This window comes from Drosophila santomea, chromosome 3L (genome assembly GCF_016746245.2).
Source record: "Drosophila santomea strain STO CAGO 1482 chromosome 3L, Prin_Dsan_1.1, whole genome shotgun sequence".
In the NCBI taxonomy this organism is placed as follows: Eukaryota; Metazoa; Arthropoda; class Insecta; order Diptera; family Drosophilidae; genus Drosophila; species Drosophila santomea.
In genome coordinates this window covers 14,456,765-14,481,797 of record NC_053018.2, presented here as the reverse complement: position 1 = coordinate 14,481,797, position 25,033 = coordinate 14,456,765, and the positions used below count along the sequence as shown (strand labels likewise).

The 25,033-nt window shown below is 39.0% G+C and overlaps 3 protein-coding genes across 8 annotated transcripts in view; 1 reads left to right on the top strand and 2 right to left on the bottom strand.

The window, feature by feature from the left end:
- LOC120447457 (rab11 family-interacting protein 4B) overlaps positions 1-19,904 on the bottom strand; it is a 43,200-nt gene extending 23,296 nt beyond the window's left edge. For 2 of the 6 annotated variants that reach the window (XM_039628828.1, XM_039628830.1), the window contains exons 1-5: positions 19,166-19,904; positions 10,274-10,428; positions 9,928-10,210; positions 9,495-9,563; positions 8,594-8,638 (exon numbers count right to left, since the gene is read on the bottom strand). In XM_039628828.1, coding sequence (XP_039484762.1) covers positions 8,594-8,638; positions 9,495-9,563; positions 9,928-10,210; positions 10,274-10,406 — 530 coding nt within the window. In that variant the 5' untranslated portion in view covers positions 10,407-10,428; positions 19,166-19,904. Of the gene's footprint in view, positions 1-2,543; positions 2,561-4,634; positions 4,770-8,593; positions 8,639-9,494; positions 9,564-9,927; positions 10,211-10,273; positions 10,429-19,165 lie in introns of those variants that run through there. The other 4 variants (XM_039628832.2, XM_039628833.2, XM_039628837.2 and 1 more) reach the window with 3 other exon arrangements.
- Positions 5,988-6,930, bottom strand: LOC120447458. The gene is made up of 2 exons (XM_039628838.1): positions 6,628-6,930; positions 5,988-6,570 (listed from the first exon to the last, which is right to left on the bottom strand). The coding sequence occupies exons 1-2, from the start codon at positions 6,844-6,846 to the stop codon at positions 6,070-6,072; spliced, it is 720 nt and encodes a 239-aa protein (XP_039484772.1). The 5' UTR covers positions 6,847-6,930; the 3' UTR covers positions 5,988-6,069.
- Positions 19,905-21,070: 1,166 nt separating the features above from the next.
- LOC120450051 (transient receptor potential cation channel subfamily V member 5) lies at positions 21,071-24,362 on the top strand. The gene is made up of 9 exons (XM_039632807.2): positions 21,071-21,720; positions 21,789-22,015; positions 22,084-22,363; positions 22,420-22,933; positions 23,000-23,226; positions 23,288-23,439; positions 23,502-23,610; positions 23,677-24,099; positions 24,157-24,362. Exons 1-9 carry the CDS (start codon positions 21,322-21,324, stop codon positions 24,328-24,330), a joined length of 2,505 nt encoding a protein of 834 aa, XP_039488741.1. The 5' UTR covers positions 21,071-21,321; the 3' UTR covers positions 24,331-24,362.
- Positions 24,363-25,033: the final 671 nt, after the last annotated feature.

The window sequence follows — 25,033 nt, the reverse complement described above, 5'->3', positions numbered from 1 at the left end:
CCAAAAAATAAAAAACTGTTTAAATATGATTAAGGTCGTTGGCAGTATTTTGAGGAGTGTCGATCGGGGTAGGGGGGTTCCAAAGGGGAGCGGAGTCTGAAATGTATTACTGAATTACTGAATCAGTTTTCAGCATTTGGGTAACCTTGAATTTCGGAGCGGGAGTGCTTGAAAATTTCAATGAAATGCGAGACGCTGACCGGAAATCATGCAGCGGTTTTCCTTTTTACTCATTTCTACTTCAATTTTAACGTTTTGTGACTTTTTGAGTTTCTTTACACGATTTCAAAGATATTAAATCAAAGAATACAGTATTAATGTTTAAAGAAATTACCATATGGTTAGGTAGAAACAGTGAGGGCATTTTGGGAAACACCTGTTGAATACCAAACGCTTTTTCACATTCTACCACTCATTGCAAGCTCATTTCCCTACCCTCCACCCCCCATTAAATTTCCTCTCCAATTCTATTCCCTCTCGCAATGCGTTCCGCTTCGTTGACCTTTGCGAGGGGTCACGAAAATCGGAGTGGCAGCTTTGTAAAGGTATTTCAATTGTTATTTAGAATGATTTGCACTCATAACCAAATATAAATGTATATTTATTTATGTAATTTTCCACAGTTATTTGTGGGCCTAGGCACTTCGATTGTATAACCAGCAACAAGTGGAATGCAATGGCAACAAGGCTATACTATAGAACAAACACTCTATTCAACACGAACTCTACTTTACTAATAAATATATCGCATATATCGCACAATCAGTGCAGGATAGATTAACGTTTAAGGTGTAATTTAGAGCTCATAAAAAAGTAAATGGAAAGGTACCTTAACAGCAAACTATAGCTAGTAATACTGATTTGATAAATATCTCGAGTTGATGGCAGATCGTCTCACACGAGGATGGCAAAAAAGCGAATCAGTTAAATTCACTTAACTACATTTAGGTGCATACGTCACTTGCACCTTTTAGCAGGAAATTGCTAATTGAATGCAGGGGGAAACCCCTTCTCTCTCCCCTCATTTCAAAGCACCTGACAGAGGAACTCGTCTCAACGAGTTGACTCTTTACACAGAAGTGGCAACCAGTTTGCCGTACTTGTTACGAGGCTCGACGCAAATTAAAGTAAAAGTCAAACTTTAATGATCCCCAGTTTGAGGGCCTTCCGAAATTAAATAATCAAGCAAGTTAAGTAAAGTAAAGGTGGCAAAAGTTTCTTGAACTTAACTTAACTACTTAAAATTCAAAACAATAACAGAAGACAGACAATGAATGCCAGTCAAGTTTGTTTGTTTATTTCCATTATTCCCCCGAGTTTCGACCATTTTCAGTATTTCTCTTTGTTTTCCCAGTCTTTCTTTGGTGCAATTTATGTCTCATATTTTCGCGCCAATCCTCCAAGCACGTCAATCAATCACGATCGGATTATGCTAAAATAAAAAATAAAGAAGGAAAGCAGGGAAGCAGGGAAGGCAAACAAAAACAGGGTAAAAATAAGTTAGACAAACACCTGTCCCCGTCAGGTGAGATTGACCCACATAATCTGGCGGAAGCCCAAATCAAGTTTTCTATTGCAGAAATCGCTGTTCACGGCGAAACGCCTCAATGCACAGTGGTTTTGTGATGTTGTGATTCGGACTCACTGTTACTATTTCAGCAGTTTTAGTCTCAGCAGTCTTGCCAAAGGGTGAAGCACACCTTGCCCACTCACCTGGCCACGCCCCTCCGCCCCTTCGCCTCTTCAGGTGCCGCTGCCTGAAAACCGCTCATTAGACGCCTGGGAAGCTCGGCTAATTGAAACTATTAAAAACAACTATTTTTTTGGGCACTCTAGACTGGTTTTCTCTAGTTACGAGAGTATCTGGTTGCTTTTCAGATTTTTATGCATCATTTAATTATGGAAAGAAGCGGTAAGGTGTTCATTAAAGTTCCAGAGAGCCGGAGAAAGGGCGGCAATATAAAAAGATTTCCAGAGGAGATTGTCAAAAAAAAAAACAATATAAGTATGCTTAAATCTGGCTATTTTCTTATATGATAATATTGAATAACTCATGAATCTAATTTTAGGTTTAGCAGTAATAAATATAGCAAGTACTAGAAAGGTTAGATTTAAACAACGTCATAAATAAAAAAGAAGTACACTTTTCTGGTGTTATTGTTAAACCAAAAACTTGTCCCAAATAGTTTTGCCTACTTAGAAAAAACGTTTACCCAAACTATTTCGTTGTGCTTCAGTTATTTTCTTGAGAAGCGGTACAAATCCCAACTGGGGGTCAAGAAATGTCGCGATTGTTGCGATTTCCAAAGAAATAATGCCCTGAGTCACAGAAAATATGAAGTAGTAATGTCGTCTTTTGTTGCCGGACAAGTGAAAGTATTTATGGACATGTGGGCGTTGGCTTCTTCGGCCAACTTGTGGTGGGCGTGTCTGGCTTTCTTGAGAATTGAATATGAATAAACATGGCAAACAACATGAATTAAGCTAAGTGCAACAGTAACAACAAGTTGGTGAGGGATTTCTAGTGAGGATTTAATACGCACATGTCTCTCAAATGACTGCGACGGCGGTCATAGGGAAAATACTCAAAATATTCATCATCCATTTAGTTGAGATCTTTTTGCTTTCGCTTAAATGTTTATTAGGATGTTTATCTTGGATCGTTGGGTTAGCTCACTTGGTTATCAGTTTTAAATGCCATTGGTCGCATTGTGGACGTCATTGACTTTAATTTGTTGATTTAAGCCGATAGCGTGTACTTTATTATCTTTTTGATAAGATTAAAGGCTTGAGTTCGTTTGCTAATTCCTTTGTGAGTAAAGGTAGTTGGTAAATCAAATGGGAAGCATGCAAAAAACTGATATATTTACACTGGTGCACCAGTTATATGCACCTCCATTAGCTTCACTTTTGATTTGGTTTATGAGCCGTTCGGCAAATTGGCAGCTCGTTATTTTGCCACAAAAAGGAAATTTCAATCGAGAAAACGCACTCGCACTCATCATCGGCAAATTAGACACACTTTCGCAATTGACGGATCCGCCAGCCACACTTCACTTTTCATTACGAGTCTCCTCGAGCCGAACATCCAAGTCCAAGCCAAGCCTAACCGCAATTGTTGCACTCGAGATGAGATGGGATGGTTAATATTTAGCCAACACGCTGCTGGAAATCGCTCTGATAACGTCGTTAAACGCTCTCTGCCAGCGAAATCGAAAACGAAATCAAACGCAAGAGCTCAAAAACTCGAAAATCGAAACTAGAAAAGAAAGAAAATCGCGGCAAAAGTGCACTCTCGACTGCACTGACCAACTAGCAATGAAATCGTGTTGCCGCCGATGGGGCGCATTTATATGGCTGCTCTCCGGATAATTAAGGCTATATAAAACTGATTCGATTTTGATTGATGGCCGTCAACTATGCGAACAGCAAAGGTCTGAAAAGGGCTAAAAACGCTAGAAAGCCGAGTTGAAGATGCGGTGAGTGTGGCAATGATTGCAAACGAACGCACTTTAGGCCCGCTTCAAAAAGTCGATTACTCTTTCAGATACAAACGAAATCCAGAGATGCAGTTGATTGGCCCTGTCGTTACTGGTTATAAAAGGTGTGGAAATGAGTGTGTAATATTGAAGAAAATGATTAAAACATTAACTTTATTTGAAATCTATAGAGATACAAAAAACGCAGTTCAAAATTCTTATTTGTTATGTTAAAAGCAGCTTCTTGAACAGCTCTAGACTGCTACTTGTGTATGCAATATTTTAACAACTTTCTCTGAATTTACAATTCAAATTGCCTAATACAAGTAACACCAATTCTGAGTTGTTTATCAACCTGCTAGTGTGCTTTAGGAATTATCATAATCATACAAACATGTTCTTGGAGGATTTAAGAAACAAGGAAATCTTTTGGTTACCAGTTACTTTGCAGATTAAGATTTTCAATAAGAATTGTTGTGGTAGTAATATGATATAAAATATATTCTGTCTAATTATGTAACAAAATAGTTTACATCTGTGTGAAATGATAGTTTATACAGCACTTTCAGAAATGAATAAAAATCTATTGAAAGTGGAATACCTGTGCAACAACATTCTAAACCACCATTCTCTAACACTCTGTGTACGAATGGGGCATTAATTTGGATGAATGCATGGGAAAAGTGCAGCACAAAAGGGCGTGGGCCCGTGGAAAGCCGGGGAAAAGTCACGTGCAAAAGACGAAGATGGAGGTGAGGATAACGCACGAGAAGAAGTCGGCGAAGTCCCGCCGATTTAGCATGGGAATGTGCAGTATATAGCCAAAGACTGCGCTTGTTGTTGTGTTATTGTGGCTATTATGATGGTAGTTGGACGTCATTAAGGCGTGACGCCGTAAATTACCAAAGTGTAAAATACAGCACAAAACTATGTACGAAATCTCATAAAGGCGCGCAGCTCGAATTAAAAGCGTTTTCTATTCCGTGGAAAGCGAAATTTATAGCCAAAAACAAAACCGACAAAAAAACACACACAATTAAATCTATTTGCACAAACGTTTCGCATACGACGCGTTGTCTGGAGCCCCCAAAGAAATATATGTATATATATACACAGATATATAAACAAAGGCCACACACAGACACTTTCACATACTTTGGTTTTCTCAATGGAGGCGGCGGAATTTTGTATGATTTTAATTCGGCTTTACACCGGAACACCACCGCACACCAGCCACAGACTCTCGGCCGATTAATAAATAATCAAACAAATCGGAGCAGGACGTTGACAGAAATTTCCTGACATCCGCACGCGGTTACAGCGAGGTTCGAACTAAAACCGAACACCACATTCCGACTTTTTAGCCGCCTGCTCGTCTAAAGACGGCCAACAAACAGGTTCGAAGCGGGAGAGCCAACCAGCCAACCAGCCAACAAGCCAAATAATAAACAATGCGGAAAGCAGGCCAAGAGTTGCAGTTCGAACTGGCCAGACTGTCTAAAATAGTAACAGAGCTAAAAGAGGGTACTTAGTTTATAATATAAAAGTATGTATATAATATATAGAAAAATATAAAAATATGAGAAAATATTGCAAGTTATTCATATTAGCTCCTTATCTTTTTTATTCCGTATTTTACATTTAAAGAAAAATATCCTTCTTTTCTTTTAGCATCCAGTAATATAATTCCACATTTATCATATATATATTTTTTTTAATTATAGAAGTAGTAGAGAAGTAACTTAATGCTATGGTTTCATTATGAAGCAGTTTTTAAATAAACGGATTATTTATTATTTAAGGTATTTAATTTTAATACTTTTTTAGCATTATTTTCTCTGTTGCCACCTAAGACAACCTTTATAGACCCATTACTATGCTCAAAGGTTTTTTATGATAGTAAAGTATTTCTCTTTTATCTGGCAACTCTTGTGCAGCCCCTGCACTTTCGCACGCAACTTGTTGGCTGCCAGCATGTTGTTCGGCGATACTTAAAACTAAAACCATACAACATCAACAAATCTGGCCAACAATAAACATTCTCGTGTATCTACAAGATGCCAACTACCTAAGAGCGAAGCCAAATTGGCGACAGACGGACTTTCAAGCGCTTTTCAGCTGCCAAATAATTCAAATACATGCAGGCAAAAAACGGGAAATTGTCGCCAAGTCTGCCAATTAGCCAAGAAATGCAAGCCAACTGCCAACTGCTAACTGCCAACAATGCTGGGCCCCCGCAAAGTGGCTTGGAAACTGCCTCGATTAGGCAGCCGGCCACCTTTAAGGCTAATTGAGGGCCAACCACGGAGACTTGGGAATTGTGCACGGGAAAATACGAGATACACAATGAAATAGGTGAAAATTAGCGCGAAAGACAATTGGAAATCACTTAAAGCAAACCCCTTTCGAAGGCAAGATGTCAAGGTTAACATAGGGCCAAAATGAAATAGGATCAAAACATGCTATTCAATTTAAATACTTGTATAGCTGTAGATCAATTGCAACTTATTACAAATCATTAAAAATAGTTTATTGCAAATGCATACATTATAATTTCAGTTTCGCAATATCAAAATACCTTATTAAGGATCTAGACCTTCCATCCTATTTTCGAAAGAGATGGATATTGACGTTTACGCAGAGTTCTTTTCCCCACATCTAATTTACTTTCATATATCACCTTCTTGGGCTTCGGTTTTATAAAAGACTTGCTCACGGCTTTGGTTTGTTTTCCCTGAAACTTCTTACTAAATCGCGACTGCATTTTTGCTATGGAATCATCTTCAGGATTGGGATCTGGAATCACAGACTGCTGTGCATTTACCTCCTGAACTGGAGCATATGATTCACGAATATTTGCGAATTGGAGGGAGAAAGGTTCTAAGGTTTCGTTAAATTCTGAACACTTTTTATCGTTTGCGTTGGGCTTTGGTTCATACAGAACATCGATGTCATTACTGCTAGTGGAAATGTCAGTAAACTCCTGCGGCTTGTTTATTATGGTCGCATTTAGGGCATCTTGCAACATGGCCATATCCTGGGTTACAAACTGAACGCGTTCTCGCAGTGACCTAATCTCCGACATGGGCACCTAGTGGAGAACCTTATTAAACCAACTCCACTAAATATGGTCCCTCAATCAACTTACATCGTTCCACTTGCGTTGGAACCTTTTGAATATCAACCAGAAGATTCCGATCAGCAAAAACGTGAAAATCACCAGGTAAGTTGGGGATCTGTCCCACACCAGAAGTTTCCACAAATCCAGGACCTTTAGCGTGAACCAACAAACCGATGGCCACGAATGGCAGTACGGTGAAATCTTTACCGATGTTTCTAAATTAATTTCCTGGCGATATTCCCACATTTTAGGATACAATTTTTGTTGCTTTCGATCAAGAATTTTGATTGTTTTACACGGACAAAACAAAATGCTGCGAAATGCGATTACAAATGGGAAATGAAAAGCATTTTCTTGGGTTGCTAGATTCAAAACATATATCATATGGTAACTCATGGTGGTTAATTACTGCAGTTCTTTGAAGCAAAATAAGTGTAGAATTTCACCCATTCCCTTTCCGTTTGCAGGTTCAGATCTTTAACGTCTTCCCACAATTTCCCCTAATTGTTCTCGGTTCTTGAATGCATTTTCCCCCCACCATTTCCCAGCGCAGCTTTGTTGAATGCCAAGTGCAGATACTGGGAAAAACATGTTCCCAGCAGCTGAGCAAAAACAAAGGCATTTGCATGACAAATTCAAGTTGGCCCAAGTTGTAGTTGCTCGAAAAAAAAGGAGAAGCCATGGGAACATCAAGGTCCGGAAAGCTGACAAGCATCCACAATTTACAGCCTGCGTGGGGTTAACACGCCTTCAATGCAGAGCACTTTAATTACTTGTGCCGATTTCTAAATTTAATTAAATAAATGTATTGCTCAGAAATGCTAATCGATATTGATCAATACTGCATAAATGATTACATAACTGGTTTAGTGACAAACAAACGATTAAAGGTATTGAGAGTACATATAATCAGCAGACTGAGTTTCATTTTGGGTCAAATTTTATTCGCGACTTGACAAAAGTGCCGGCCTAAATTCTGAAGAGTAAACAATTGCCGCAAGTTAAACCTGTTTCTGGACCCTCTCACTTCACTTCACTTCACTTCCTCCGATCGCATGAGCGAAAAAAATAAATTCCAACAGCATGACAACCCCAGCGAGTCAGCAAACTTGTAAGCCAAGTCAAGAGGAAAGGAGTTGGCCATAATAAAAATAAGAGGGGAGAGACAAGAAAAGACCCGCATCTTCTACCTTCAACCTTTTCGCTCGCTTCCCCGAGAAAAGTTCACAAAAGCGGCCAAACTACTTTTGGCCCAAGAAGATGGCAGGCAGCAGGAAGCACGGTCTCCAGTTGACAAGCAGAACTGCCAAAGGAAGTTATATAAATTGTAGCAGATTCCATCTTGGAGCTCTCATTGCACCAACTTAAATCTCATGCTGTTAATCTGATATATTTATATTACTTTCGTTTTGGTTTCAGCTGCAATTAAGTCCCAGAAAAGAGAGCAATTTTCGTTCGCCTCTAACTTTTATGACAGCCCGCAGGCAATAAACATAAATTTTGCTTTTTGGGGTGGTAGCCGGTGGGAAAGCTCTTGAAAATTACCCAATTGAACATCTATGTAGTTGTACAACAATTGAAACAGGCGAAAAAGATGGGAAAAACTGATAACTAATTTAGGCAGACGAAAAATTGAGCCATTGAGGAAGCCAACTAATGGAAAATTGGGAAAAACATAAGGCAACTCATAGCTAAAATGAACAATCTTGGCTACTAGATGTCATGGAAACGCTTGTGAAAATATCAAGTGTGTTGTGTCGTATTAAACTGAATTATAAACTATAAACATATCTGTACATGTCTTTTGTTTTGGAATTATATTATATAAAAGAGCAGCGCACCAGTAAAATTATTTATAAATTAGGCATATATTTATTTAATTATGTATTTACAAATAAAAAAACCAAAACCAAAATGGGGCAACAATGGGGATTATGATTCATATGAAGCTCTACATGAAACCCCAAAGGAGTATATATTCAAGGGTGCTTACTGTCTCATGGATCCCCAACGACGCTGGGATAAACTATCAGGATTGCTGTAAGAAAAATGTTTATCAATTGGGAGAACTAATAATTGTGTTTTTGGGTTCAATTTAGGTTTAACTTATTAAAGGTTAAGAAACCCCAGTAGCAATAGTAGCAATTTAATGCTTTTTAAGCTTCTTATAAGCTTATATACTATATCCTATATATAGATAAGTAAGAAGTTTATACTTCATTTTCTAAGTACAAAAATAAGTAAGGTCAATATTATGAATAATCTTTAAAATTTTTATTTAAATATTTTACTAACTTATTTATTCTAGCTAATCAAGCTATCCCTCCTCACTGTGCAATTTAAGAGAGCTGTCGGACGCTCTTACGATCAGGTGAATTGTGAATTCACCACGGCTTTGGCAACTTGTTGAACAAAGGCGGAAATAGTGAGAAAGAGAGGGGAGAACACGACCAGAAAGAGAGGCACGATCGCTGCGATGTGAGAGATTCCGAGCCCCGAAGACAGAGACACGCATGAATCACGGCCCAAAGCGATTCATGAGCCCAAGTCGGAGCATAGAAAAAACTGGTTTCAGTCTGTGTATGCATTTTTTAAGCCAAGCACACACACAGCATACATATATAGATACGTGGAAACAGACAGACACAGGTTTACATAAAGAAAAGGTTAAGTATTCAAATACGCTTTTTTTATGCTGCCTCGGACACACAGACAAATTGAGAGTTTGGAATTGATGAAGTCGCTGGGCCTGGTCAGCTTTATTTTATGTCCACGGCTATTACGTATTCAGCCGGATTATGTGCGCAAACTTATAAATGCCCGACAAGTAAGGAAATTCGCATTCGCTTCGATTGCCATTTTGGGCGGAGATCCGATCAAATGGGCGAGTTTACCTGGTGGGAGTTCGTCGCAGACTGCGCCTGGCCCAATTGTCCCGAGGCATTATGTTCAGTTCGTCATCACTGGAACAATGGAATCGAGTTAGTAAAATGCTCATCAGTTGTGACAATGCCAATATACAAGGCGTTTCAGTGTCAGATAGTTTAAACGATTAATTGAACGTTCTCAGGAGGTAATGTTCTTTGCTTGACAGAAGTTATAGAAGTATAGTATAGTAGTATTTGAAACTTAATAAATTACAAACTGGTATTGAAAATGCAGTTGAATGCATTGCAGCTTGCTGAACAGTTTACAGATATATAAATATTTATTTCGAATTTATTTAAATACCCATTAGATTTCCAACGTTTTTTGTTTGTTACATATTGAACAACTGATTTAACTGGCACTTTTAAAACGCACTGTATAATTGCTTTAAGAACTCACTCTTGCGGTGTTGATGAGCCGACGTGTGGAGCCAAATCGAGTTCGATGCCAGTGCTGCCATTTAAATTGTTATTTCCATCGTTCGAGTGTCCACTGTGGTTGTGTCCACTGCCGTTGCCCACGCTGATATTGGGATTATTGTTAATATGATTGCTGATGTTGTGGCTGCCATTGGAATTGGAGCTGCGGCCCTCGCGAAGTTGGGTGGGATACTCATTTTCCCCGTATCCCTCAAAGGATTCGCCATCCGAGAGCGAGGAACACTGAGATTTGGCAACGCCAGCTGCAGTTAGAAAAACGATTTAGTTAGTTATTAATTTATGATTAATGAAAATACAATACATACCTGTGCTGGAGGGCGGACTGCTGGGCGTGGGACTACTGTCGCCGGACATTGTCTCCGCAAACAGAAAGTCATTTGTGCTGGCTTTTATCGTGGCATTGCCATTGGGCAACTGAATTCGGGGCATTGGTGCCATTTTGGTGGAAAGCGTTCAGCAACTGCGAAAGATATAAAAAATTTAAGATATTAGGTTTGTTGTGTGCGAAATGTATATAGATGTTCCATTGACGACAGACATGGCATGCAGGTCAATAGGTCAAAGTGCCAAGCCAAGTTACACATGCAATTGCAAAAAGTTTAGCAAAAGCGCAAAAAACGAGCCCATCAATACATTAATTATTGATTGGAAACCTAAGGCGAATGTAACTTGGTGCTAAAATACCAAAGGCACTTAGTAAATTGAAAACTGTAGAAGCCCATTGAGTTATAATCAAAAACTACTTAATTTCTCTTCAATGTCTTGAAATGAACTATGTGCTAAGCAAACATTTGTGATACTGCTAATTACATTTCCCTTCTAAGCAAAAAGGAACCACCTTCAACAGGTGTGTGTTTTTCCGTTTCCGGAAAAAGGAAAATGAAAACTATCAGCCCAAAACGTCATTAGCTAAATGGGTCGAGGTTTTTCCGTGGACATTACTTCCCTTCCTGGTCACTTGCATTGCTCCCCGCTTCCCGCTTTTCCTCCCCCTTCAATTACCCAAAACTTTGAGGCATGACTAAGGGCCTAAGTACTTTCATAGAAGTACCTCGATCTAAGCGTGAGTAATTACCTATATTTCTTTTTTAATTGGTCGCCGCTCTGCCTTGCCAACATTTTCCTTTTCGAGTTTCACGCTTTCGTTTCTTTTTGGGCATTGTCACCAAATATCGGTGGGTGTATTGAGGGAAAATAAGTTCAAATAAGAGTACAAAAACCTATAAATACAGCAAGTACAATTGCTCGAGCTTTGATGTCTGATTGATTGATGTGTCAGGGCCGTTAGTTGTAGAAAGCCGAATTGGGTCAACTTGTGTTTTTTTGGGGATTAGGTAAAATTAAAGCGACAAATAAATTAAAGCGACAAAAATTAAGGTTTAGCAACACACAAAACAGTCCAAAAACGCGAAAATAATTTTCAAGAATTTGTTTAACTAGAAATAATATATACCATATAGGGGAGCAATATATTTTTTGGGGAGTATAAGAAACTTAAATAATCACTTGTTAGATAATTCAAAGTTATTTAAATGTATTTTTCAATATATCAGCTATCATTGCTTGCCAACTCCTGTAACCTTTTTTGCAAATTTCTCTTTTATTAATCCTAATTACATGTACCACATCATAGCCAAGCCATCAATTTCATAATAAACTAACCATAAACTTGTGATTAAATATCGATTGCTTGGTTAATTCGATGCAAAACGCTTTTAGCTGGAATAATATGCCATAATGAACATAAATATGTGATTACACCAGAGAAGACTGAAGTTCAAAAGAAAGCTAAGAAAATAGTAAACAACCAACTGAACAATCAAATAAAATCAAATCAAATCAAATATACCATTGACCAGCCCACAAAAGGCGGCGACTTGGTGGAAAATGCAAAAGCAATAGCAAAAGCAAAAGAGCAACGAACCTTGGACGAACCCCACGAAAGCAAAACAACAACAAGTGTGCACTGAAAAAATCGATGAAAGTTACTCGAAAATAAAGCAAAACTCAAAAAAAACCACACACAAAATGGGTTTTCCCTTATGCAATGGTTTCTTTGGCTGTGGTTGCTTTGCATAATGGTTTTGGAGCTGGGCGTGGGGATTTCAGTTGCGATGATGTGCCACCCCCGATGGTTCCCATGGCTGACAGCTATGACACTCGACTAACTTGGCTAACTTGGCTAACTCCGATTGCAACAGTAATATTGTGAACTAGCCATAAAAAATATATATTGTTTTATTATCATTGTAGCATGTTTACTATTGTTAAACGAATTACTGAAAGTTAGTTAACTATTCTCACAAGAAGCCAGGTTGCCTTCTTTTTATGAAATGCACTTTATTAAGCTTGGTTTTAGTAAAGCTAGAAAAATGTATAATATTCAAGTTATCCAAATACATATTATTTATTTATATATTATATTATATTGTTTTATTTATATATTACATTCAGCTTGCAAACTTGTTTAACGTACTACTACGTTTTCTTCATTTTTCCACCTCCCAATACAATCTATGGCACAGTTCTTAATGCAAATGACAGTCTTTCTGCCAGCTGCTTTGGTCACAAAAAGGCCAGAAATACAAGTAACTCGACAACCAGCTAAGCAAGAAGTGCAGTTAGAAGAGAATCCAAGCCGCTCGGTTTACAGTTACTGCAGATGATGCTCGAGGGGCTTTGGTTTTTCCGAGCTTCCCATGAGTTTTCCCCCTCCCCTGCTCACTGAGATTATAAAATATATTTCCCATGGACGGTTTTCTTTTGTTTTGGAGCTGCGTTGCAATTAGCGTTACCTGATATGCAAAGTATAGTCAGAAATATAGTTTGAAATAGAAATAAATGAATAAAGAATTGTGTGAAATTCATTCAACAAAAGAGAGCTACGAAAGCTGAAGGTGTAATAACCAAGCAAAGAATGTCGTGCTTAACTCAATCTGAGTTTCCACCAGAGATCGGAGATTTCAGACATGCAATGGTTTTGCGGGCACTGGGAACTCTATTGCAAGTGATGCTGACAGTTGTGTAGACACTAAAACTAACTACACCTGATTAGGAAATATGCTAACCATAGCTTAAATACAAAATACAAAATAATAAACTATGACTAAATAGTAAATTGGCACAGCTGTTTACGTATTTTATACGGCTGCCATTGGTACAGCATTTGTTGTATTACCGTTCAACAACAGCCATATTTTCCCCATTTGAATTGATAAATCTCGTTTTGCACTTTACTCTTTTTATGCCCGTCTAATCTCACCCATATTTCCCATTTGCCATTAGCCAAGTGACCCAATCCAGCCTTGAACCATTTCTCAGGCCACTTTCAATTCATTAACGGCCACCACGGAGCGCATAAATATGAGGCACTGCAGTTCATAAGGCCGGACCATTAGCCATATGCTAAAGATCAAAAACCCAAACTCGATACCGCCCCCGCCGAAAAAATGAACAAAACTCAAACGTCCATACATATATATATATATATATATGCATGTCTGGTAGACTCTATATGGAATTGTATAATTATAGCACAAGTTGAGAATGGAGAAGTGAGAAGTGAGGGGGGCGGTGCGCTGACAGCATGCAACTGAATTTGGGTTTCATTTTTATTAGATGTTATCCGAGACTTGACCAGCTGGTTGCCCTGCCCCGCTGCTTCCCCCCCTAATCCACTTGATGACTAATAAACTTGAACTTGTGCGAGAGAAAACAATTGAAAAATTGAACCGCTGGGAACAGAGAAAGAAAAAGGGGAGATATCTGTAGTATATCTGCTAGATGTTCAATTACTAACAGTTGTTTTGTCAGACACACATGTAATCCATCCATCCATCCATCTATCAATCCATCTATCCATTCAACTCAATAATTATGCAGATGTCGTTGTGTTGTCGCAATAATACTTGTGGATTATGAAACCGCACGTACCAAAATAGGAGATACAAGACCCGAAGGAAGCTCATTAAAGATGCCAAGCCATGTGGCTAAGGGGCGAGTTTGAATTCGATACGATTCAGAGAGTGGATTGCACAGTTCAAGAGAATCATTCCAAAAATTCCTACGAAGAATCCCAATTAAAACGAGGAAAGTGCGGAGATTTCAACAGATCCTTTTCTCTCAAGTGGCAACAGATGCGTAGATATTTTCCAACTACCTGCTCGAAAGATCGCATTGCAGCGATAAGCAGAAACAGCTGGTTTTCAATTAGTTTTGCTTGACTCAACAAATCATCTCATGAGCGGTATTTGCTTATCGAACTCTGCCAAATCTGTTCAAAAAATGCATTAAAAGAGGCAAACGTGTTTAATGCCTGGAAACGAGAACTTCGCTTAGCCGCAATGAATTTCAAATTCAATACGTGCTTTTGCTGAATGTTCAGCGACGCAGTAATCAATTGTTTAAGTAACTAACAAAGGCAATGCGAAATACAAAAAATTCTCAATTTTAAGCCATTCTCCACTTTAATTTTAGCTAGTGAATGTAGTGAATATTGTGATTTTCTGGTAGTAATCCAGCAACTCCACTTTTATCTCTCACTTAACCTCCAAATAAGCTAATCTACTAAATTAGCCCCCAAAGAGCCAAAGTAAACGCCCCAGATAAACAATACGAGAACGCCCACAAAAAACAGACACACTGAAATAACAATCGAAGGAAATGACAGAAAACCAAGAGGTTGGGTTGAAGCAATATTGATGAATTATACAAAACACAGACTGGAAAAACAAAGAAGAAAACTTTGTTGCCACACTTGAATTGGAAAAATTGGGTCATTGGAGGGAGTGAAATGAAGGGGAACATAGTGGTGCTTAGTAAGGAAAAGTGACAAAAAAAAAGTGGGAAAAGAAAACAACCAATTGAAAACTCAAGTTACAGCTCTTAAATTGAACTTACATCATTACTAATCTAAACTAATCTTAAAAAATAAATAAGTAAGTATGCATGGGTATATAATAACATAAATGTCGTACCCAATCACCTTGCTTTACGAGTAAATCTTTTAATCCTTACGCCGCTGACACGCACTGTATAATCCCATCCCACACCGTATACTTTAAAATCAATTAGTAAGTCCACAGTCCGCGTCTACAGCAACTTTGAGACAAATCTCATTTGCGCCTATGCTGACATATTTTATTTTAGCTCTGTGATTTTATTTTTATGCCTCGAACTGTCGACACCCATGAAGAAACTCCCTCCGAACATCCTACACTCTAGTTTGCACTCTATTTCTGATCCGGCGAATGCTTCGCTGGCAGTTCCCGCTAATTTGTGTTCCTCCCGCCGGGTTTTAAATTCTCCGAGCGTACGAGGAAAGCGGAAGCCCATGAATTCACAAGAGAATCAACAAGAGCGAAAATTCCACGTCAAGTTTTTGGTGAATGCCTTGGCCGAATGAATAATGAGGCAGGCGTGCCACTCCTAATTCGTTGGATGGGCAGGGAGGAGAAAGGGGGGTGCGGAAGAAAAGCCGGCAGATTCCGTAGACTTGTCTGCGAGATCGCGAAGGGAAGACTGAGGCAGGTCAGGAAAATCAGGCCGGAAAACACAGTTTTGGCTAGAGCTAGATGGCCATATAAGGAGTGCCAGCTGCAATGTGGCGCACCAAATAGGAAACCTTTCTAAACAGAAATTAATTATAATTAAAAGTGGTTAGAATTTAAACAACTCAGTCTTAGAACAATTTTTGAATGTCTAATTAAAATAGCGGTTTAAAAAATAAATGAAAGCTTGTTGACAAAGGTCAAGGAATCCTATAAAATATAAAAAAAAGCAAAAAAGCGGAAGGGAGATATTTGACAACCTTATATTATCTTAGATATGTTTAATAATACATAGTTATAAAAAGTTAGATACAGAAGATACCATCTGCAGTGTACAATAACAAGTATTTAATAGTCTTAGATGTTTTATTTTGTAATATTACATATTTTTGGACATATTTATACATAACTGATCGAATCATATTGTAAAATCGGAATGGAATCTAATGTATAAATCTAAACAAGGAAATTAGTAAGAAATAAAAATTGATTATTCCTAGATCGAGCAAGCTTTTTATCGAAATAATATTGTTTTTGTCATTTTTATGCTTCAATAATTTAGTTAGGTTCCCTTTGCGGCGGCTTCAAATAATTCAAGCATGGAAAACAAGCCCTAGTTAGTTAGTTTATTTAACGAAAGGTACATACGGAAGTCTATCACAGACATATAAACCTGGTATATATGTATATTATATATATGTGCATGTGAGTGCACACATGTGTATCTGCAAGATGCATTCGAATACAACAAAGATGAAAAGCGTAACACACACATTGCACCACATGGCAGAACGACAATAAAGAAATAAAGAAATAAAAAACACACAGGGAAACAAAACAGACTGTCATAAAATGCGACACCTGTTTAAAGTTGAGCCAGTATAAGGGTACCACACCCCCTCCCCCTCCTCCTTGCCCACCTTTTCAGATCTTTTCGTGTGTTTGCAGTGCATTTCGTTTACCGCAATTATTTACTTTGCTTAGATGCGGGCTCTTCAAAAAGGTAAAAAGAACCAAGTGCGTATAAAAGATTTTCTTACTCACTGCACTCAGAAAAATATATGAAAATAAGAAATAAAATATAAAAAAAAAATTATATTTTAAGTGAATTTTTAAAAAGTAGTTAAGTCAGCATTGTATTTTTTCTGAGATTTTTCTCTTTACTAAAACATTTTTTACTAAAATACATTTTTTAGAGAACTTGAAATAGAAGACTTTAAAATATAAAACGATAGTATAATTATTTTTAAAAATTAACCTAGCATTAGAGTGTATACAGAGTAGTATAAAGAAAACTTAATTGGTGGCTTCTTCTTCTTCTTCATTTTGGTGCATTGAACCGGCGGCACAGGTGGAAGAAGAGGAAGCAGAGGAAGTTGAAGAAGAAGCGGCATTCGACCCAGTTTGATGGAATGGCATTTGAATGCATTTCCATTTGAGTCGCTCATTCAGTGGGTCGTTCGATCAACGAGTTTTTTTTTCAACTTGTTTAAACCAATTAAATGTCAATTGGCGACGTCATCGGGCTCTCTTCAATCAGCCATTCATTTCCACCCTTCTTCTAAGAGCTTTTCCCACCCCATCTAAACAGGCTACTGGCACAATTGAATGCCTTCACTCCCTTCATTTCGGTTCTTTTCTCATTTCTACACATCGTTCTTGTTTAGATTTTGGCACAATAACAATAGTAACAACAACTGCCACGAGTTCCCTCGTCATTGCCTTGTTTATAAACAAGAGAGCGAAAAAAAAAAGCTGGCGTAAAATAAAATTAAAAGAAATACGAAATCTTTTTATTTCAACTTGTTTACCTTGAATCGCCGCGAATTGAAGTTCAAGCAATTAATTACACTCAATTTTAGCTACACTTTTTATCATTTTTGTGCATTTCGCTTAATTGGTTTTTGTAAAATGCTGCTCAATAAGATAATTAAAATACTAATGGCTTTTTGGCAAGCGGTTGAAAACTGAAAGCGAGTACTTACTGGCTATAAATTATTTTTAATTATTTGGTAAAAAGTGCATTCTAAAGTAATACATTCAATTAACGTAAGTTGCATAAGGTTTCCATTAAATTAAATGAAATATTAATTACCATTTTTTTGGGGTAAACAATTTGAAAGGGGATTTTTTTAAGTAATATGATGTGTTTCTAGACACCACAGTTAAAAACTAAAAACAGAAAAGCGCAAAATCCGCATAACTGTGCCAAGGCGAAATATTCCAAGCCAGCAGCAAAATGTATTTCTTTCAGGTTTTTCTCTTTTGTTTGTGTGTGTTGGCCAGCATTGTTTTTATTTTTTGGCAGACTTTGCAAGGTGCAAATGTGAAACGAGAACCCCTAAACCATGTTAAACAGAGGCCAAAATGAACTTAGAGGAAATGGACGCACTTACAAACCAAAAAAAAAAAATATATCAAATTACACTGTGCAGCATGAGCGTGATGCAATCCGCAGAGGAAGCAGCTGTCCCTGCAGATTTTCCATCTTAGGCCAAGTGGATCTCGAATTACATTGGGGAAAACTTAGAAGATACTCGAGTGCAAGATGAGCCACTTGTAGGGCTGCATCCTGCGGGATAAGGATAAGATAAGGATAAGGCAGGTGGTCCGGAAGTAGTTGACAATGCAGCGGCACTTTACATTAATTAATTAATCGATGGCACAACTTCCTCAAACTCCGAAAACCACAAAAGCGCAGAAAAAAGCGAGCGGTTGGAGAGAAACAAAAGCTACAATAGCAAGTAAGCCAAACAAAAAGTCAACGATGTCGCTGGCTGGCACGAAAACCTGGCTAAAACCCACAATGACAAGAGCGTATCAACAAACAAATAAAAACAATTGCGAATTTTCGCATTCGTGGAAATGTTACAACTCTCCCACACCAACACATTCGCCAAATAAATAATAGAGTAAAAGCCGCTTACTAAATTGGCCCAAAACAAAAGAATGACGCTACCAAAGTGTCCTTTTCCAAGCTGTTTCAAATGACTGCGTATTTGAGAATCAATACTATTGTGAATGCGTGATAGCTCACAAAAAAAATAATAATGATTAAGGATGGGAAACAATAAAGTTCGTCATTTGACAGTCACGCAGCTGATATAAGTTAATAAAAAAAATACCAAATTAAATTACTCATTTCTTCAACAATTAATAGTTCAAGGGTTTCAACAATATCATGCTTATAAAGATTGATATTATTTATGTTTTTCTAACCTAATGTACACAGTAAATAGTAAACTATTATGCCTAATTTAAATATTTCAAGTAGTTCCCCACGTGTACTGTTAAGAAACTTACTTTTTAACGCTCAGTGTTAGTAACTCTGACTGGTTTATAGACTTAAGAGAGTACCAATTTAGTATAAACCAAAGATCAGATTAGATGACATCACTTGGGTTTATATTAGATTCCCTAAAGTAAGATTCTGTGAGAGGTTCAACTTTAGGGATTTGTACTATAAACTTAAGATTTTGCACCCAAAGCTGGTTATCATTGCCCAATTAGATCTCCTTATCTATTATCTATCTAGTTTATCTCGGTTTCGCCCTCTTCTTCTTTCGCAGAACCAGAATAACAGTACAGTTTAAACATTTGCTAATTGGGAGCCGTTTTGCAAACAGTTAGTTCGTTCGGGCAACGCACCTGTTATAATATATTTGCGTATCCAATTGGAGCAGACGAGTGGCGTTAACCGTTAGCTGAACATGAATTTGGTTGAAAACAAAAGGCAAATTATTTGCACTTGGCGAAAAGCCACAACAACAACAATTGAATGGCGAAAATACAGGAACACACACACACACGCGCGCGCGCAGTCCAAGGAGAGAGGGAGACGGAGACAGCCGGCGGAGCGCAACAGTTAGATTTGGTCGCTGTTGTTGTTGTTGCTGTAGCTGTATATGTATTTGTTGCAGAACAGGTAGTTGCACTGAATATTGCCTAAAATCGGCTTTATTTGTTGTGTTTCATTCGATTTACTTGCACTTTCACTCAAATCAGCATTCTTTGCGCATGAAAAAACTTTTAGCTGAATTTATTAACTGTATTTGTACGCGTGCGTAACGTTGGCAACGTCTTCAACTTTTTTTTTGAGTTGTGTAGTGATTTGGTGGTTTTACGTGGGAAATTTCACCGCGCGCGCGCTATCGAAAATATGTAAAGTAATAAAATGCCAAAGTGCAGATATATATTCGGTGCGATTCCAAATAAAGCAGTTTACCGCTACTTCTATACAATTCGACTTCACGCGCGCAGCAACAACATACGATGCTCTATTGGTTACAAGTAAAAATGGTAAAATAATGCAACTGCAGTTTCGATATATGCCAGACCGACGATCCGTCCGCTCCAAACAAAATTCGACGACCGAAATCGCGCTGTTTCCGGCTTGCATCCGCTTATATACGGCAAGGTGTGGCCAGTCTCGCGAAGCTAAATTATACTGGACGTGTAGGATTGCTCACTCCCAGCTTCAGTCACACGGTCACTCTTCTCTCGGTAGCAATGTTAGTTCTCTGTTATTTCGAAAATTTTAACAGAGCAACGGACTGCTGCTGCACTCTGCTGCCTAAATGTATATTTGAAATTAGTTCATTCTTTTTGCATGATCTCTATCATATTTTGTGCTTACTCTATGTTTTATTCGACAGATATACATATAATAGAATCATTTAATCATTTGAATAATTGTATAACAATATTTATATATCATTAATGCTCATTTTTATCTTTAACATATGTAAAGTATGTTACACGAAGACTTCCAGTCTGAAGTAATTACAGCCAATTACAGTTTTGAGCCAACTTCTAATTGGACAATCGTAGACACTAACCAACTTCTGTTATCGGGTAGAATCCCCGCTAGGTCGTATGCAGTTAGTTGCTTTGAATAACAGTAACAAATTGAATAACTGTTTTAATGCGACTACTTTATAAATCGATTATAAATTCGATAGGTACTGCCTACTGGAGCTCAGTTCTTAATTCAGGTTCTTAATTCTCAAACTGCACTATTAAAAAGATTTAAGAAGAAGATCATAAACTTAATATTTTATGTTTCTGTTTTATATAAAAACATATCGATATAATAGTAATATCGACGATTGCTTTCTAACTCTGGTGTGAACGCTTTGTAACAAATTTTGTAATGTAGTCATGTAGATAAAGTTGTCAAAATTATTGGCACGGCTAAAATTAGACAGCAAAGACACACACCACACTTTGTATGTGAATAGTTTTCAAATTCAAAACAAATTTTGAACGTCATTATGTAAAAATAAATAATGCAACACTAAATTGCTTAAATTGTTAAGCTGTAACGCGGGATTTTTTTGTATATATTGTTAAGCTGTATGGAAGGTTTTATATATAATTTCCTTATATATTTTCATTTTGAAACAGCTTAAACATTTTATTTAAAATGGTTACTGAACCCAAAAATTGTAAAATGCATTATATGTAAAAAGAAAGTAGATAACAAGATTCACCTACATTTCGTGCTTAAATTCATATTAAGCAATCAAAAACAAATGAAGGGGCCAACGCGACTTGTTGAACAGGTGCAACAGGTACTCAGTCGTAGCAACACAGCGTAAACAGAGCGAAGGAGCTCAAGTTCAGCTGTTGCATTGGCAACGGACGTGCAAGGAAATGTTTTATCAATAGCCACCGATGGACAAGGACCTCGCCATAACAAATAGAAAATTCCAAGAGCAGACACTTCCACCAGCAATGTCGCGGTTCAAAAGCGTTTAGAAACCTAAAAAAACCCAGGGGGAAAGTGCATTCCGGATCGGATAATGGGGAATACGGAGAGTAATGTCACCAGCGGCGTGAAGAAGCAGGCCGGAGTCTCCACCCAGGCTCTGTACAAGTTCGTGAATCTCAAGGGCGGCGGACTCCTGGTGGACATGATGAAAAGAGCCTGCCAAACCAAGCAGTTCGCCGAGATCGATCACGCCATCAAGACCAAGGTGGAGCCCTTTCTGTACAACAAGGGCGCCGGACGCTACTTCCCCATCTCGAAGCTCGTCCTGCTGCGCAATAGGGATCGCCCCCGCACCCGCCAGCTGCCCGAAATCCGAGCACTCGAGAATCCGGACGACGACTTCAACATCCACGACTACTGCCCCGAGGTTTCGGAGGCCGAGTACATCTCCAATCCCACGGCCTATCGATTCGTCTGCTGGGATCTGAATGTGAGTGGAATTGTTACTTCAAATTGTTACTTTGGTTAATTAATTTGAAATCTATTGATCTTTTCCAGATGCGTGGCGCTGTGGGCGAGACCATTCTCCACCTGTGCCTGCTAAACGCATCTTCCCTGCACGCTGATCTCGCCAAGAGATTGCTCAAGTTCTACCCGAAACTCATCCTGGACATTTACATGAGCGACGAGTACTACGGCGAGAGTGTCCTGCACATTGCCATCGTCAACGAGGATCCCGCCATGGTGAAGTATCTGCTGGATGCCAACGCGGATGTTCAAGAGCGGTAAAAATCATATCTATATCATATTTATAGTTTAAATATTTATCTTACAAACCATTGAACACCTTTAGGTGCTGTGGCGCTTTTATGTCGGCGGAGGATACAAAGTTTTCTCGCACGGACTCGCCGGATCACGAGTATGTGGCTCTTTGTCCCATGACCAACTACGATGGCTATGTCTACTGGGGCGAATACCCACTGAGTTTCGCCGCCTGCCTGTCGCAGGAGGAGTGCTTCCGATTGGTTTTGGCCAGAGGAGCCGATCCCGACTTCCAGGACACCAACGGCAACACCGTGCTCCACATGCTGGTCATCTACGAGAAGATCGAAATGTTCGACGTGGGCTACGAGGTGAAGCAACTACTTACTCAAGGATGTAACTACTTAAGCTTTTTTTATTTTTTCAGGTTGGAACCAACATACACATAAAAAACATTCAGAATCTCACGCCGCTTACGTTGGCCGCCAAGTTGGGCAGAGTTGAGATGTTCTTCCACGTGATGAGCATCGAACGGGAGATCTACTGGCAGCTGGGCAGCATCACATGTGCCGCATATCCGCTGCTGATGATAGACACCATTAACGAGGAAACCGGCAACATCAACAAGGACTCCGTGCTCAACTTTGTGGTGTTCGGCGATAAATTGGAGCACTTGGAGCTGCTGGATGGTGTGGTCATAGATCTGCTCAAGACCAAATGGGACACGTTCTGCAAGTCGCGGTTCTACAAGCAGTTTTACATGTTCGCCCTCTACTTCCTCATCTCGCTGTTCAGTTTCATCCTGCGTCCAGGTCCGGATGCCAAGGACGAGGACGAGGATGGCGCCAATAGCACTACGGCTAAAAGTGATCTGTACAGGCAAAATGCATCGAACTCGTATCATGAGCACAGAAAGAGGGCCACAATGACTACCGAATACAGTTGAGTGTATTTTTTATATACAACATCAGTTTGTTTCTGTGATTTAACAAGACTTTTTGTTTCAGAAACATTTTGGCTCAATTTCACTGAGTACTACGATCCGTCGGAGGTTGAGGTCCTGCCCGCTTGGTGGGAGAGCTACGCCCAGTGTCCTTTGATGAACCTCGAGTCCGACTTGGCCAAGCTGCGTATTATGGCGGAACTGCTGAACTTTGTGGGTGCCATACTGTATCTGTTGGTCGCCTTGCGAGAGGCTCGTTTCCTGGGCCTTAAAATGTTTATTGAGAACTTGGTAATTACATTTAAATATTGCATTTTTCTAAAACTAAATCTGATTAAAATCTAATCCCTAGATGACGGCACCTTCGCGTGTTATGTTTCTGTTTTCGTGCGCTTTGATGATGACCATTCCATGGTTAAGGGCTTCCTGTCTCACCGAAATCGATGATCACGTCACCGTTGTGATAATGCTAACCACTGCTCCCTATTTTCTATTCTTTTGTCGGTCAGTTAGGCTTTCTTTGAATATTTTATAAATATTTTTAATAATTTTTTTAACTTGTTTAGCGGCTTTAAAACAGTTGGTCCCTTCGTAGTGATGATATACCGCATGGTCATGGGAGATTTACTGCGTTTCGTGTCCATCTATTTGGTGTTCGTGATGGGTTTCTCCCAGGTATTGCTACAATTTCATTTCACTTAAAGCGGGATTGCTCATTATGATTCCTATTCCTTTTACCAGGCATTTTACATCATTTTCCTAACCTTCGACAACCCATCTTCGCCAGAGGATCAGGACGCGGAGTCCAACCCCATGCCCTCGCCCATGGAATCCATAGTGGCCATGTTTCTCATGTCGCTAACCAATTTCGGTGACTACTATGGAGCGATGGTGTCCACGCAGCACGAGTACGAGGCGAAGATCCTGTTCTTCCTGTTCATGGTGATCGTGAGTGTGCTGCTGGTGAACATGCTGATCGCCATGATGGGCAACACCTATCAGAAGATCGCCGAGATCCGGAACGAGTGGCAGCGCCAGTGGGCCAGGATCGTCCTGGTCGTGGAGCGCAGTGTTCCACCCGCCGAGCGCCTGAAGAACTTCATGCAGTACAGTCAGTCGATGTCGGATGGCCGTAGGGCACTGGTTCTCCGCCTGAACATGACTGTAGGTGCACATTAATTTACCTTTAAATAAATAGTTAGATAATAACTATGTTTGCAGGAGGAGGAGAAGGAGGAGATGAAGGAGGTGCAGGAGATGAAGCGCATCCATCAGCGGTTCGCCAAGAAGCGGCAAATGGAGCGCGAAGCCCGCGCCCTTCGACGTCAGCAGGAGTACGAGAAGTTCTTCGGCACCGCCCCCAAATCGGAAAGTTCCGATAATAACAACTATTGAGGATCCATGTGGACAGACCAGAGTCACTTACTTAGTTCAAGTTTTATTGGGCCTTGTTGATATGTGTTCTTTTTGGGCAATAAATGTAGACTACACGGGACTATGCTTCACAATTCAAGCTAAGAGCGGTGTTTACTTGTTTAAAATAAGTAGTTTACATTTTAAAATTATTATTGCTACTTTTTATTAGTTAAAATAACATTTTAGGGCTCTATTACTCTGTTTTTATATTCTTTATTTATTTAACTACTATACAGAAAATCTAGAAATAGGAATATGCAAAACACTTTAAATCTATTTTGGCCACATAATCGATGACTTATTTAGGCGAGCGATGCAAAATCTGTGGCACAAGTGGCGCTGCATGCGAATGACAGTTGGCCCAAACAAACAACTATCAAACTCAAATCCAAATTCACTCAAAATAACATTTAATAAAATCAATGTGCTTTTATAAGTTCACACCGAAAGAGAAAGGGAACGCAGAAAAATATTCAACAATGGTTTCCGGGAAAATTTGCTTTTGCATTTGAATTTCCATGTGGGTGGCTGGGTGTGGTGGCTATAACTCAACGAGTAGCACATTTTTCCGGCACTCGTGTGCGTTGACAGTTTTAAATCAAAGCACAGCAAAGCTGAAATGCAAACAGAGTTAACAAAGGTCAAACCCTCAACCCTTGACAACCCTCGCACTCAACACCCC

Bases quoted from the DNA above. Each gene is read 5' to 3' on its own strand.
- LOC120447458 (XM_039628838.1), bottom strand. From the start codon at position 6,846: ATGTGGGAATATCGCCAGGAAATTAATTTAGAAACATCGGTAAAGATT. The intron at 6,571-6,627 runs GTAAGTTGATTG...GTTCTCCACTAG, and splicing joins TCCAACGCAAGTGGAACGAT to GTGCCCATGTCGGAGATTAG.
- LOC120450051 (XM_039632807.2), top strand. From the start codon at position 21,322: ATGGGGAATACGGAGAGTAATGTCACCAGCGGCGTGAAGAAGCAGGCC. The intron at 23,227-23,287 runs GTAATTACATTT...TCTAATCCCTAG, and splicing joins AAATGTTTATTGAGAACTTG to ATGACGGCACCTTCGCGTGT. The intron at 23,611-23,676 runs GTATTGCTACAA...TCCTTTTACCAG, and splicing joins TCGTGATGGGTTTCTCCCAG to GCATTTTACATCATTTTCCT.